General features: G+C 32.6%; 1 protein-coding gene across 3 annotated transcripts; it reads right to left on the bottom strand.

Moving 5' to 3' along the window:
• Positions 1–734: 734 nt before the first annotated feature.
• On the bottom strand, positions 735–15,183 carry LOC132796829 (dual oxidase maturation factor 1). Of its 3 annotated transcripts, none has more exons than XM_060808157.1 (7): positions 15,139–15,170; positions 11,286–11,472; positions 10,156–10,213; positions 9,918–10,052; positions 2,246–2,677; positions 1,609–2,182; positions 735–1,546 (listed from the first exon to the last, which is right to left on the bottom strand). In XM_060808157.1, the coding sequence occupies exons 2-7, from the start codon at positions 11,448–11,450 to the stop codon at positions 1,504–1,506; spliced, it is 1,407 nt and encodes a 468-aa protein (XP_060664140.1). In that variant the 5' UTR covers positions 11,451–11,472; positions 15,139–15,170; the 3' UTR covers positions 735–1,503. The 3 variants fall into 3 exon arrangements, with proteins under 3 accessions (XP_060664140.1, XP_060664147.1, XP_060664133.1); XM_060808164.1 differs by lacking the exon at positions 15,139–15,170 and adding an exon at positions 14,454–14,559; XM_060808150.1 differs by having other exon boundaries at positions 739–1,546; positions 14,896–15,183.
• Positions 15,184–15,482: the final 299 nt, after the last annotated feature.

The raw sequence follows: 15,482 nt of genomic DNA, 5'->3' as shown, positions 1-15,482 counted from the left end.
GACTCTCTCTAACACACAGACGATTATAGAATGATGCAACCAAAGGTTCTACTTAACGAACATTTTCAATGATGCAGACAAATCTAAAGCGCTGTTCCCAAGTGAGCAACATTTTGAAAGTGCGAAAGAAAGCAATATATTTCGCAAGCTCCACAAATATTAGAGTGACCGTTTTTGGCAATCTTGGCAAACAAACACAGATGAAATCACATTCGTTGCCTATTTTTCTGACGACAATATCCCAAGCTCATATGATTGAATCTGGTAGCAACATTTTTTGGGTTTTAAATTTAATATTTAGTCTTCAACTCCACAATATTAATTTATTCTACTTCTCACCACGAGAAAATGATTCTGACGCTTTCTTTTTATTTTTTTAAAGTATCCATTTAGATGCTTCTCTTCTCTTTTCCGATATGAGTGCGGAATAATAAGTTGCCCATTTTTTTCGCATGCAGAACTGCTGATTTGATATCCAATTACATTCCAGTATCGATACGCTTCAAAATTAGCTAAAATTTTGCAAAACGGTTTTGTTTATACGGAGTTGCGCTTAAAGAGGGAATAATTTGTTTAATTTCCTAAGAGTATCATTTAGTCAAACAATTAAAAAATTATTATTTTAAATAATTTGATATTATTAAATATATATTCAACTTAATTAAAGTTAAACCAATTTTCGTATTGTAATCATGATATGATTATCGACGATATATGTACTATATGAATGTACAATATTCACTTGCATATACATAGATATTGTGAATACACTAAATAATCTATATATTTGTAAGTTAGCATCAACAATTTCAAATGAAATCTTTCGGTTTGCAATTTCATATAATTTCTTGAAAGTTAAATTGCCAAGAATATTGTTATTATTATATTATTACTAAAGTAAAACATATTTAAAATTCAAGTCGTTGTTTTTTCTTTAAATTTATATATCGTCAGATCTTACAGTGCCTTACATGATTACACATTTACAATTTTCATACATTTATTCACTAAACTAATTGTTACTGGCATGGATTTCATTGTAGGAATAATAATTAATTACCTCAAAATCCGGAATAGCTATCAAGTAATTGAAATATTGATCTAATTGATAATAACAGCTAAAATGCAGGTAGATTTACACAAGATTGTGTCGTAGATTTACAATTATCTTATCACAAATAAATATTTAATGCTTTTCATTTTCGGGCTGCGTCGATTACAATTTCTTATGACTTAAATATTTAAAATAATTTATTTAAAATTAGTGCTTTAGATTTATCAAATTTTTTTAAATACGTCAGATAAAAGCTTATACAATTTTGATTTACTTGCATTTTTTACTTTTTTGTTTTTATTTTTTAAATTAGGAAATTATCACAAATTGTTTTGTAGCGTGTTTTCGTCAATTAAAGTACTATATATTAGTTTTCTTTTGATTTTATATTTGTATTGTCAAGAATTTGTCGATGAAGCCTATGATTTAGACTCTAGTTGCAAAAGCCTTTACCAGTGATCCATATCACGAATACGCTCCACAGGTGGATTACTGCAATGAATATAACTGTCATTGAAACGAGCAGAAGGTTAAAATGGTTATTTCATTCTTACGGCAACATTCTCGCCAAAGTATGTTTATGCAAAGGCGAAATTTGTGCTGCAGCCGAAGCAATACTAGACCCAGAGTCCTGGGACAAAGTGCGTTGCATGTGATGCATAGGATGCTCAACAATGTGACCTCCGCCCACAAATTGCAGCTGTTGTTGATGATGATGCTGGTGTTGGTGTGGCAGTGCGGCGTGATGCGTAGGCTGCTGGGAGTGTGTTAAGTGCTGAGCGCGTCTGAAAGGATGTCGCCAGGGACTTTTGGGTGCATCGCCTTGGAATGCCTTGTTTTCGACGCCATTACTTGAAACGCCAGCAGGACTTCCCCGCCGAGGAGCTGTGGCCTGCATATCACGTGCTTTAGAGCTGAGACGTCGCAGTATGCGGGAGCCTAGACCAGGAGGATCCTCCAACCCACGACTATTACGCGGCTTGCGGTAGCGCACGTCGCTTGACTCCTCTAAGATAACATGGCGGTCATATGGAGTGCCATAGTAAACTTCCAAAACGGTGGAGAAAGTGTGTGGCCAGACCAAGTCAATAATTGAGATCAACACGCCAGCAATAAAGCATAGGATTCCTGAAAGCCAAACAAAGTTTTAGTTTCAAATGTCAAGTAACAGATACCCAGTTTTTCACTAACCTGCAATAAGGACGAGCCAGTAACACCAGCCAAAACTAAACTCCAGGCGTCCTCCTTCCAGGAATATGCACAGCGGCCGCTGAGGCAGTAGGCAATGATATCCCACTGCTGTGCATACCAACAGGGCACCTGTTAGAGCCTTGAGGTAGGCGCCATATCGGGGCACTGCCAACAGCAAAAGATTCATCAGCAGCCACGACGCCAACGATGCCCACAACATAATGCTAGCAAAGTAGCCCGCAGCCCGATATTGTCCGCCCCATGAGAAACCCTCTCGTCCCAAACTGAAGTACTCGGCCACAGTAAGAATCGGAAATGGTAATCCCCGTTGCAAGGCCAGGCGATAATTGGCACTCATATCGTTGGCGCCCTCCCATGTAAAGCGCTCATTATAATCAATATCTGGGGAAGTCCAATTGCCGATTGGTATGGCTGCAAAAGAAGAAGATGTAATGCTTAATTACTCTAGCGATTTTGATTTCAAACTGGAAAACACGATTTAAACAGTAAAACTGTTAATTTCACAGAAACTAAATAACAATATTTATTAATTCGCAATACTATATCTATAGTATAAGTATATTGTAATTGTATATACAAATTTTAAAATTGATTATATTTTGTTTCAATTTGAATAACACGAGGAGCGGTAGCAACAAGTTTTCTGTCAACTACTCGAGTTTTGTCACCAAGTTTTGTATGTAACAAACCAACTGATACAGTCTCTGAGGACTAGGTGTTTATAACGTGATACAGACGGAGATAAATACATCATATCAGCTGTGGACGCTTATCAAAAGAATACTGAAAAAGGTTTGAATGTGTAGAATGATAGAATTTTTGTGCCTGCAGGAAATGTAAATATATATCAGGCAGTAGGTGTCATCTCTGAACCCATAAAGTATATATATTCTTGATCAGCGTCAACAAATAAAAATTGATATAGTTATATGTTAGTCTGTCCGTATGAGAAATGACAAAGAGATATCATTTTTATACCCGATACCCATAAAGTATTTTCATTTTGAGCCTGCAGGAAATATATGTATATGTTTGTCCGTATGAAACGCTGGATCTCGGATACTATAAGAATAAAGCTATAATTTGTTATGTTAGCACGCAGATCAAGTTTGTTTAAAATTTTTACCACGCCCACATCTGCTTTCGAAAATCGAAAAAATAGAATAACAAGCGTAATTTTAAAGCTAGAGTTGTAATTTACCAATAGAGTAATAATAACAATATTTATGATTACAAATGTTATAGAAGTTATTAAGAATAATGAGCAGGTCTTAGTTTCTTTGGCCGACAATCTGAAATATTTTGCTTTCTATGGTATATTTCGAATTGCTTTGTCTTTTTTATCTTTTTTATAACACTGTTTTTTGAAACTGAGTAGCGGGTATCTCACAGTCGGGCACACTCTTGCTCTACTTGTTTTCATATTTTGTGAGTATGCCGCACAGTTTTCAATAATAATACAAACATAATCGAATAAAGTGTTACAAATAATCTGAATACAAACAAAAAATTAACAGCAAATGATTAATGGTGTCCATAAACAAATGCTTTTAGAATTAAAAGTAAACATCGTGCAGAGAACATCGCTTGTATAGCGCGTAGGGTGGGCGATGAAATAAGTGATTTTTGAAAGGCAAGTTGAAAATTAGGCAAACATCAAAGGCAAAACAGTATCATAACGAATGGTGACTAAAATTTCCTATGAACTAGCAGAGATTCATTAGTCAGTTGATGAATCATCGCAAAGCGCAAAGATTTTTACTAATTTCGAATTCGAATCAATATAAAGAAAGAGAGAAGAAGAGAGTCGCAAATGTGGAATCTTTTGAGCAAGTTGTTTCATTGCTTGTGCGGCGCACCCAGTGTTTGAATTATGCTAATTTTACAGAAATACCTACTACAAATACTACGAGAAGCGATCAAACCATATGTGCGAGGGAAGCACTGTAAGTTATTTGAAAGGTTCGAAAAACTAAAATAAATATTGACACATAGGAAATGTATCAATACTTCACAGCGGTTAGAACTCTTTCCCATATAAATGTGTAGATATAAATTTGCATATGTATATTCCAAGCTCGCGAATTTGAATCGCTTTGAATCCTGGTCGACTAACTATCGTCAATTTTTGAAACTGGCCAAAAGAGGTTGCCTAGAAAACCGGAAAATATTATCGAGTGAGCAACAACGTTACGCACTATGGTATTGATTAGAGTTGTCGTTTTTGCTGTAGTCGTTAATGTCGATGCTGCACTTTTGAGCCGCTCACTCTACTTGGCTTGGAGTAGCACTTGCAGTTGCAGCTGGTTGCCTTAGTAATATTATGTAACTTTAGCTCAATCGCGCCATTGACAATGAATTGCAAGTGCGAATAATATAACCGTGCATAATGAACTGCAGTGAACATACTGGCTGAATATCGCGCATACGCAGCTTGGCCGTCATTTTGACGATGCAACAGCTGCAACTATAGTATTTCCGTCTCTGACAGGAAGCAATTTTAAAGTGGCGTTTTATAACTGCCAAGGTTGCAAATCAAGTTTGTTTTTGCTGTGGCTAAAAGTGAAGGCACTGCAAAGCTGCAAATTTACACTGTTCGTTTTTGCGCCAAGGTAATAACAAGGGTTTTCAAATGATTCGTGAGTGCATATGTAGGGTCTGTAGCATTCAAATAATTCTAAGTAGTGTTATAGATAGATAGATGGGCATTTCAGATTCATAGTTACCCTAAGTAGAGTTTCTCACTTTTTTGAACGATATTATCTGCACTAATTATTACACTACTACTATTATTACTACATACAAAGATTACCTTTTTCCGGATCCCTATAAATTTGGAATATTGGTTGTAGGAAAAAACCACTGCAAATACACTCTTAAATTTGGCTGATTGAACTGATTGAACAACGGCCATCCCAAATGGTAAATTCTAGGAGCTGCTAGGAAACAGCACATTCCCATTTAATGTCATAAAAAAGTAAGTATGAAAACTGCTTGCTTTTGGGATAAGAAACTACATCGAAATAAGTATTGTCTACTCTCAAGACTCCCCTACCATAATATCGTTTCGCTGTTTTTCTTTGATAGAAAATACATAGGGATAGAAGCAAAACAGAGTGAAAACGATATAATGGTTTAAATATACCAAATATACTCTCACAATATTAAAATAAACAATATTAAAATATGTTATATCTGGTATAAAGACACACAAAATGCACTATGAAGTACAAAATATAACACATGCATGTTTTCTGCATCTGGTTTATACAATTGTTTTGAATAACTTCTACGAATTTTATCCTAAGAATATATACTCGTATATTATTGTGTATTCCAAAAGTAGACAGAGAGGCAGACGAACAGCCAGAGAGGCGTTGCTATATAGACTCGGCTGTTGACACTGATCAAGAACATATATATTGCTTTCTTTTTTCAAAAACTTCAATTGCATTAATAATTTGTACACAAACGTAAGAAAAATATTTGATCAATCGATTAATTAATTATTATTAATAAATGAATGATTATAATTAATCCCGTGAGTCAACTAGGTATAAAGCTAGCAAAGAAACCTGTCGACACTGGGATAGAAACTTCAGCCCACATTGTTGCAGAGTAAGATAGAAAATCTCAGGGATACATATCCTAAGTTGAATAAAATCGTAGACATCAATCTGAATAAAATTCTGGTTTTCGAACAAGAAAATAGGGAATGCAATCCTTTGGTTTGATTACCAAATGATTCCCAAGCTCAGCTTAAATTAAATATTTCACTCAAATATCTTCAACCAATTTTTATAGTTTCCAAATTTTCCAACTGTATAACAGGCAAGGAGGAATCTCCCATAAAGTATATTTAGGGACAAGAGCCGAGACGTTATAACCATGTCCGTCTGTTCGTCCGTCTGACACCCTCTCAGAGACTATAAGAGATAGAGATATATTTTTTTACGGCAGCACTTGTTATTTTTTATTTTTAAGTTTCAGTATTTATTTCTTTTGAAAATTCGATGCGATCAGATAAAAATTGTAGAACTTTATGTTATGAATATACAAAATGTTGTGATTGATATATTAGAATAATACTTTGCGTATTTATTCTTTATTATACCATTTAAATAATTTAAAAGTCATAGTTAACATCCTTGCTTTAATAATCATTATTGTGACTGATTTCATATTCTTTTAAAACACTAAAATGTTCGCTTGACTGAGAAATCTTATTCGCTTGAACTCTATAAAATAATCTTGCAATTGATATAAACAACGATCGAATTAAAATACTAAAACTATGTCATTGTTACTCAACGTACCTTACGCTGCTCCTCATTGCTCTTTAGTAACAACTCCCACAATCTAACACACACATACAAATACGGTTAGCATTGTTATAACAATGCCAAATGCCTCAAAGTGATTTGAAATAAATAAGCAACACTCTTGACAGTACCAATTTTGTTGCTTCTACCTAAAGGGACGTGAATGAAACTCCAAAAACCAATATGATAACTGACATAATCGTTGGACAGGTGGTTTACTAGATTTCCACATTTGGCTTTCCATTATATTGAATATCATCAGACAACTGAGAGTATGTGGAAAGAGCGTATTAGGACATTTGTGGATTTTGTAATATTAGTATGGAAAAAGTAATGTAATGTGTAATTATACATAGCTACTACTGCATAATATAACAATAAATACAAAATTTGTTGTGTTTTAAAAATGTACTGATCAGGATCAATTTTGCTGCAAAATACTTTCAAACCGCTCTTTAATATTACAGTTAATATCGTTGAACCATACGATTCCCTACTATGTTGAATATACGTCCATCTACGTACATAATTCAACTTAATTTAAATCTAACACATGCTTGATATATCTAACATAAAACAGATAAATATATTAAAAGAGTGTTCATACGTCTCTTATATAAAACTGTTTATACTAAGGTATTTTTTTGTTTTGATATGTAAGTTAAAAGTAACAAATATTGCAGTCTGATAGGTTGACTTATTATTCGGTCTAGCGTATGGGCAGGATTATTCCTTGTTGCTTTCCCGACTGGATGACATTTCAATTGATTTACTGCGGCAGCTCTAACAACCATTTCACCTTTTCAATTGTATCGCTGAATGTTTGCACATTTGAGTGCTTGAATCAATGAATGAACAAACGAGTGACTGACGGACTGAATAAGTGAGAGAGTGCGCGAAGCACACAACCCAATACTAGACTGAGCATGAGCTCATATACAAGCACATACTATATGTTATACACATATGTTACGTACAAACACAGTTGAAAAGGCAACGCGTTAGCAGTCACTTGGCGAATATTTCCGCAGGTGTTGAGTGGCATTTCATTTTATTGTTGTTTTCTTTGGTTATTGTTGTTGTGGTTGTCTGTTAAGGGGGAATCGTGACATGAAGTCTGACTTAGTCTCAAAGCACACAAATCGAGGCACTGCTCTCTAAGTTGACGTCATTCCCGTGTGATATTATTAGTAACATAAATACATATGTATATTTGTTGCAATAAATACAAATACAAGCCGTATTTTTATTGTTAACGACTTATTTGATGGCAATCAATTAGACAATCTAAATTGCAACTGCCTGGCAACTAAAAAATTAAAAAAGCACCAAAATTAAATAAAAGTTTTGGCGGCCGCTTAATTCTTAACTGTAAATTACTTAATGGCATTTTGCAGTCGACGTTGCCACAAAAGCATTGTCTTCCTTACAAATACATATCCATACATACATATACATATACATATACATATACATATACATATACATATACATATACATATACATATACATATACATATACATATACATATACATATACATATACATATACATATACATATACATATACATATACATATACATATACATATACATATACATATACATATACATATACATATACATATACATATACATATACATATACATATACATATACATATACATATACATATACATATACATATACATATACATATACATATACATATACATATACATATACATATACATATACATATACATATACATATACATATACATATACATATACATATACATATACATATACATATACATATACATATACATATACATATACATATACATATACATATACATATACATATACATATACATATACATATACATATACATATACATATACATATACATATACATATACATATACATATACATATACATATACATATACATATACATATACATATACATATACATATACATATACATATACATATACATATACATATACATATACATATACATATACATATACATATACATATACATATACATATACATATACATATACATATACATATACATATACATATACATATACATATACATATACATATACATATACATATACATATACATATACATATACATATACATATACATATACATATACATATACATATACATATACATATACATATACATATACATATACATATACATATACATATACATATACATATACATATACATATACATATACATATACATATACATATACATATACATATACATATACATATACATATACATATACATATACATATACATATACATATACATATACATATACATATACATATACATATACATATACATATACATATACATATACATATACATATACATATACATATACATATACATATACATATACATATACATATACATATACATATACATATACATATACATATACATATACATATACATATACATATACATATACATATACATATACATATACATATACATATACATATACATATACATATACATATACATATACATATACATATACATATACATATACATATACATATACATATACATATACATATACATATACATATACATATACATATACATATATATACATATACATATACATATACATATACATATACATATACATATACATATACATATACATATACATATACATATACATATACATATACATATACATATACATATACATATACATATACATATACATATACATATACATATACATATACATATACATATACATATACATATACATATACATATACATATACATATACATATACATATACATATACATATACATATACATATACATATACATATACATATACATATACATATACATATACATATACATATACATATACATATACATATACATATACATATACATATACATATACATATACATATACATATACATATACATATACATATACATATACATATACATATACATATACATATACATATACATATACATATACATATACATATACATATACATATACATATACATATACATATACATATACATATACATATACATATACATATACATATACATATACATATACATATACATATACATATACATATACATATACATATACATATACATATACATATACATATACATATACATATACATATACATATACATATACATATACATATACATATACATATACATATACATATACATATACATATACATATACATCGGATTTCGGAGAACATCTCAATTCGAGTTTAAGTGGAGTCTAACTCACCCGTTAGTGTTACATTGACATGCATGAGTCCAATATGGGTGCCGATTCGTGCAGGCAGCTTCTCGCGTGAGAAGGCTTTGTATGGCGCAATGATGGTTGCATGTGCAACATGCCATGCAGAGCCCAAGCGGGTAACTGAAAGAAGATGTGATAATCCAAAGTGAAAATTAATATACTATATAGTAAACAATTAAACAATTTGCATATGAAAACATAGTTAAGGTCATCGGATACTTACTTAAAATAACCAAACCCACAAAGAGGCTTAATGTGACCGTTGAGAATGTTGTGAATTTCTGCGAATCGGAAATGAAAAACAAAGATAATGACGTTAAAGACGTCTCGAACTTGCCAAGTAGTATTTTAATTTAAATGCTTGCCTTACAGCAAATTTCAATTACAATTACAATTGTCCAAAGCCCATCCCATTGCATACATCAACAATTTAAATGCAATTATTGAAAATTTGACCAACAATTGCTGATTGGCTGGTATATGTTTGGTACAAAGGGCACGTGTTAATTGAAAGTGGCTAACTAAATATCTACAGAGAGAAAAGGGCGCGTCACAAACTAGATATATCATGCTTATGGAGAATTACATCTCTAGAGTTGTCAATTTAATTACGACTAGAAAAATGGCAGCACCGTGAGAACTCACTGCATACACGTACCAGGCACCATTATGTACATAAAGTAGTATTATTGACATAGAACTGGTTGCTTGGCATTGGTTTTTCAAACAATAATCTCGAATCCTTGACATGGTGCAAGAAAGACCGAAATTAAAGCAACGAATATATATTGAGGGTATTGTAAAATTGATGGAATTGCGTTTTTATACCCGCTACTTATATGGTAGATGGGAATTAAAACATTTTGTTTCCAGAAAATGTATGTAACAAGCACAAGGAGGCATCTCCGACCATATAAAGTATGATATATACATATATTCTTCACCAGCGATATTTAAGAACTACCTTTTTATGGGAAAATCTCCTATTTACTATGGATCTTAGTTGCTTTGGCTGACAGTCTGGTATATTGTGCACTCCATGGTATATTTTGAGTGTAGTACTATATCAGTATACCAAATATAACGATTGAAATATTTTTAATATTTTTGCGGTATACTAATTTGGTATATTTTAAGATGAATACCGTACTATTTTACTTTTATTCAAAATGGGTAAAGAACTAGTCAACCACACTTGACTATAGCTTTTTTACTTCTTTTTTAATAACTTAAAACTTAGGCTAAACTTTGTCAAAAAGATTAGACCGATTATTCAATGAAGCCTCAGTAAATTTAATTTTCCTAGTGAATGACAGAATAATAAATTTAATAGAAAAATCCCGCATTACTTACCTGTTTTCTTACGCCAGGAAATATGACCAGAAATGCCACATAGAATGTGGCGAAAAGTACAGATACGGCCACAATCGATACGTCGCCTGTAACTGGGGTACGATTGGAGAAGGAATAAAGCGTTGGACCACCGTCATCCCGAAATGCGTCGAACCAGCCCTTCATTGTAAACTCCTACTGCAGAATTCTATGAAAAAGTAGGAAGAGGAATACATAAATATAGCTAATTAATTTAAAGTTAAAACATCTGTGAAGATTTATATTGATAGCCTTGCGTTATATTGCGTTCTCTCTAAGCTCGTTCAAAAACGAGAATTAATTAGCTCAAGTTTAAAAGCCGAATTCATAGTGGGTAGTTTCTATCAGTAGTTTTCAATACACAATTACTATCCTACATATTTCAGCTGCCAACAAGCAGCTGCCAGATAAACTTTGCTAAAGTTGCCAAGTGTTAGATGGATTTGCACTTTAGCTTATCGATTCGTGACTTAGCGATTAAGATACAGATACAAATCGAAAATTAAAATGAAGACTGATTGGCAGCAGGTAATTTGGAGGCGGCAGAAGGCATACTGCAGTAATCCATGTACAAGTAGTTGATCAAACTAAGCAATATAATATAAGGGACCACGAAAGTCAATATTCAAACCGAACTACCGGAAATGTGAAAACACCATCAACGTGAATATAAAATTAATAACCAAGAAAAAATATGTTACTAAAGGCAGACAAAGGAATTTTATTTCTAGCACTCCACTACTATATTTTGATTGCGGCTTTTGGAAATATATCGTACAAACACAAAATAAACCAGAAATACTTAAGAACCGGATTCGACGACAAGCAATTTAACAATCAAACTCGTCGGAAAACAACAACAACTAGAGAACAAGAAGCAGAAACAGAATCCATCAACTGTTGTTTCGAATGACGTAGGCAAAAATGATAATTAAGAGCTGATGAAATTGAACTGCAAAAATGAGAATTAATAATAATGGTTAAAGCATAACGAATATTTAAATGCCCTAGCTAACTTTCATAATAATTCATTATTCATTGATCCCTATTCGGCTATTTTGTGAATACTGCTTTAAAGCAATGTTTTGAATCACATGACATACGTTTGTGTAAACAAATTCTAACAAAAAATATTCGACAGCACAAATATGCAAAGACAAGTAATACAAATTATGCCTTTTTAATAGCACACACGGCTGTAATCGAATTGGGGTTTTCCCTAACTTTCAATACAAGTTCTTTGAAATGAGAAAGTCATTTGCCCCAAGGGAAAATGCTGATGGTCCAAACTTCAAACCAACAAATAACAAAAATTTGACGATCAATTTAATTAAAACGATTATTTAAAATCACAACAATTTTTTGATTTGTAGATATAGTTCTTAAAGTTTTATTTAGTTTTAAAATGAACTTATCGAGTTTGTCGAAATTTTTAATATTGGCGCTTATGACATTGCCTCGTCATAAATATAATTAAATGTTTTTTTTTAGAATTGCATTGAAAAAAACAGGTTCAATTATTTTATTTCAAATATATTTATATACATACATATATTACATATAATATATTGCATTACTATAAACAGGTTCTACATACCGAAGCAAATCTTACCAGGTCAGATAACATACATCTAATAAAATATCATATTAATTAATAATTATATATATATTGTACAAAACGTAAGGGTTAGAAACTATGTATAACTTTGGGTTCTTGAACTACGACTAGACAACAAAAGACAAATCGATTATAACATTGGATTTAAAAAAAAATTGATACACACAGACATGTCTTCATCATAGCACCTGTTGACGCTGATCAAAAACAAGTACTCTTTATGGAGCACGAATTATAATGCTCTTTTAGTATAAAGGGTATAAAGATCTCATTGGACCGCTATCCACTGCAGTGACCTTCGCATAGCTGCCACAGGAGCTGAGCTGACTCGTTGACACTCTCTCAGACTTTACATTGTCGTGAGCGCATTATTTGCGTGATTACCTAACAACAATGCAGCTACCGGTGGCGTCGACGCTGGACTTGGCACCAAAACATATCGTGCGCTATTGCCGCACTGCATGTAGAAATCTTAAAGCGCATTTTGTTACTACACAACAACACGAAACAAAAACAACAAAAAAGCTGTTCATATATACATACGTCCGTCTGTCAAGTAGCAGACAGCAACAATGGCACCGACATTACAGTTACAAAATGAAACCAAAACAATGCAAAGCAAAAAAAATGAGAAAATCAAAAAAAAACAACGCAGCGGCAATATCAGCAACGCCCCAGTAAGCTAGCAGCAACACACAGCATCCAATGCAACTGACGTGCCCTCTCTTTCACTCTCTTTTTAACATGCAGCAGCAAATTTCAAGTCCAACGAAAGTGAAATTGCCGTTGCTGCTTGCTGTTTCTCTTGCTCTCCCCTACTGCTGGTCGACCACTGGTTTGGTTACACTTCTGGGTTGCCGAGTCTTGTTGAGGAAATGAAGTAAACAAGAAATTGACATAATCAAGACAGTGTGGACTGAAAATGTTTTCAAAAGCTCTGACTACGACGCAACGTCGCGCAACCATTGCTGCGTTACAGGTTTTTGTATCGTGTCGCTTTTGCTTTTTATTGCTCATTGCGGGCTCTACTACAAATACATATACGACTACAAGTACGAATAAGAGTATGAGTACGCCTGCAAGTGTGTATTCAATGAGCGCTGGTGCGTGTAAATATGTAAGAGTCGCCTTCAACCGGCTTTTTGCGCGATTTTTGTTTCGTTGCTGTTTGCGCCAATAGTTTTGTTTTAGCTTTGTTTAGGTTTACGCAGGTCAGTTTTAGTTAGGATCAGTTAAATATACATATTGTAGAGAATAAACACAAAAATTATTTCTTTTGACGGAATTGCAGGAGAATACGAAAAATAATGTACAGTCGTGATCTGATTACCCTGCAAAGCAACTACAGTATGTATATATGTTGTCCGGTAAATGACAATAACATAATACAATAAAGAGCGTTGAGTAAGTGCCTCTGAGACAAAGGCAAAACATCGACGTGAGCAAATAAATATGCATGCATATAACACAATAAACATAAAGAGAAACCTCTCGAGAGTCATACATAGAGAAACGAAAAAATATGCTCTCACTTGAATAATAATTTCTCTTTGAAGAAGTGAAGAGATAAATCCTATAAACATTCCAAAAGGCACATGTAATAAAATTATTTCTACCACAGTTTAAATCTTTTCCATTTTGTTCGCACAACTTGTGCAAATACAATTACATCACACAAACTACAACATCAACAACAACGAACCGCGCTTCACTGCATTTAGTGTTTATCTCGTTTATTATAGCACTCAAGTCGTATGCAAAATTTGCTCAATATTTTTTATTAGCTTTAATTATGTATATTTAATTTTATGGTCGTTAATTGACTTTGTACATATGTATGTATTTTGAGCTCATCTTTTTACACACGTTTATTTAATTTAATCAACATAAATAATGTGGTAAGCCCGAAAGATAGGGAAGAAAGACACACAAGACACAAATGTAAATAATTGGAAAGGCGAGCATCAATTTTACCGTTTTCTTAATGTCGATTTTTTCTTTTTTTTTTTAAGCCCAAATAAGTTTTGTAGTTTTATTTTGGCTGACTTTTTGGTCAATTTTTGAGATTTGGTTTTTGAACTTTTTCAAAATTTAACTCGGCACCCGGCGCATATTACAAATTGAAACACAAAAAACATAATCAGGGCTGGCTAAAACAATATTTTTCGCTGTAAGTTATGTTAGTTTGCTGCCCGCGAGATTTTACGTATTCTTTACTTGCTTAGTCGCGTCCGCATCAAACGCCTGTCGTTAGCAAACTGAGCGCCACTGATCGTTGTACACAAAAAAAAGACGCGAAGAGAGCGCACAAAATGGTACCATGTGGAGAGCGAGAAAAGCTCTGGCGTTTTACGCGATTTGGGAGCTTTTAGAGTTGCTCGGCGAGCGTCAATTTATACATAGCATAGCCTTAGTTTAGTCTAATAAACTCGAACAAATACAGGCCTAGCATGGGGCCTCCTCCTGCTGGAACCTTGCCAGACTATTAGCAAAAAATTATATTTTGTGATTGCTAGTAAAACTCGCTAGCTTTGAGTCAACCTTACACAAAATTCAAAATT

Source organism: Drosophila nasuta, chromosome 2L, assembly GCF_023558535.2.
Source record: "Drosophila nasuta strain 15112-1781.00 chromosome 2L, ASM2355853v1, whole genome shotgun sequence".
NCBI lineage: Eukaryota > Metazoa > Arthropoda > Insecta > Diptera > Drosophilidae > Drosophila > Drosophila nasuta.
This window is presented reverse-complemented; position numbering and strand designations above follow the sequence as displayed.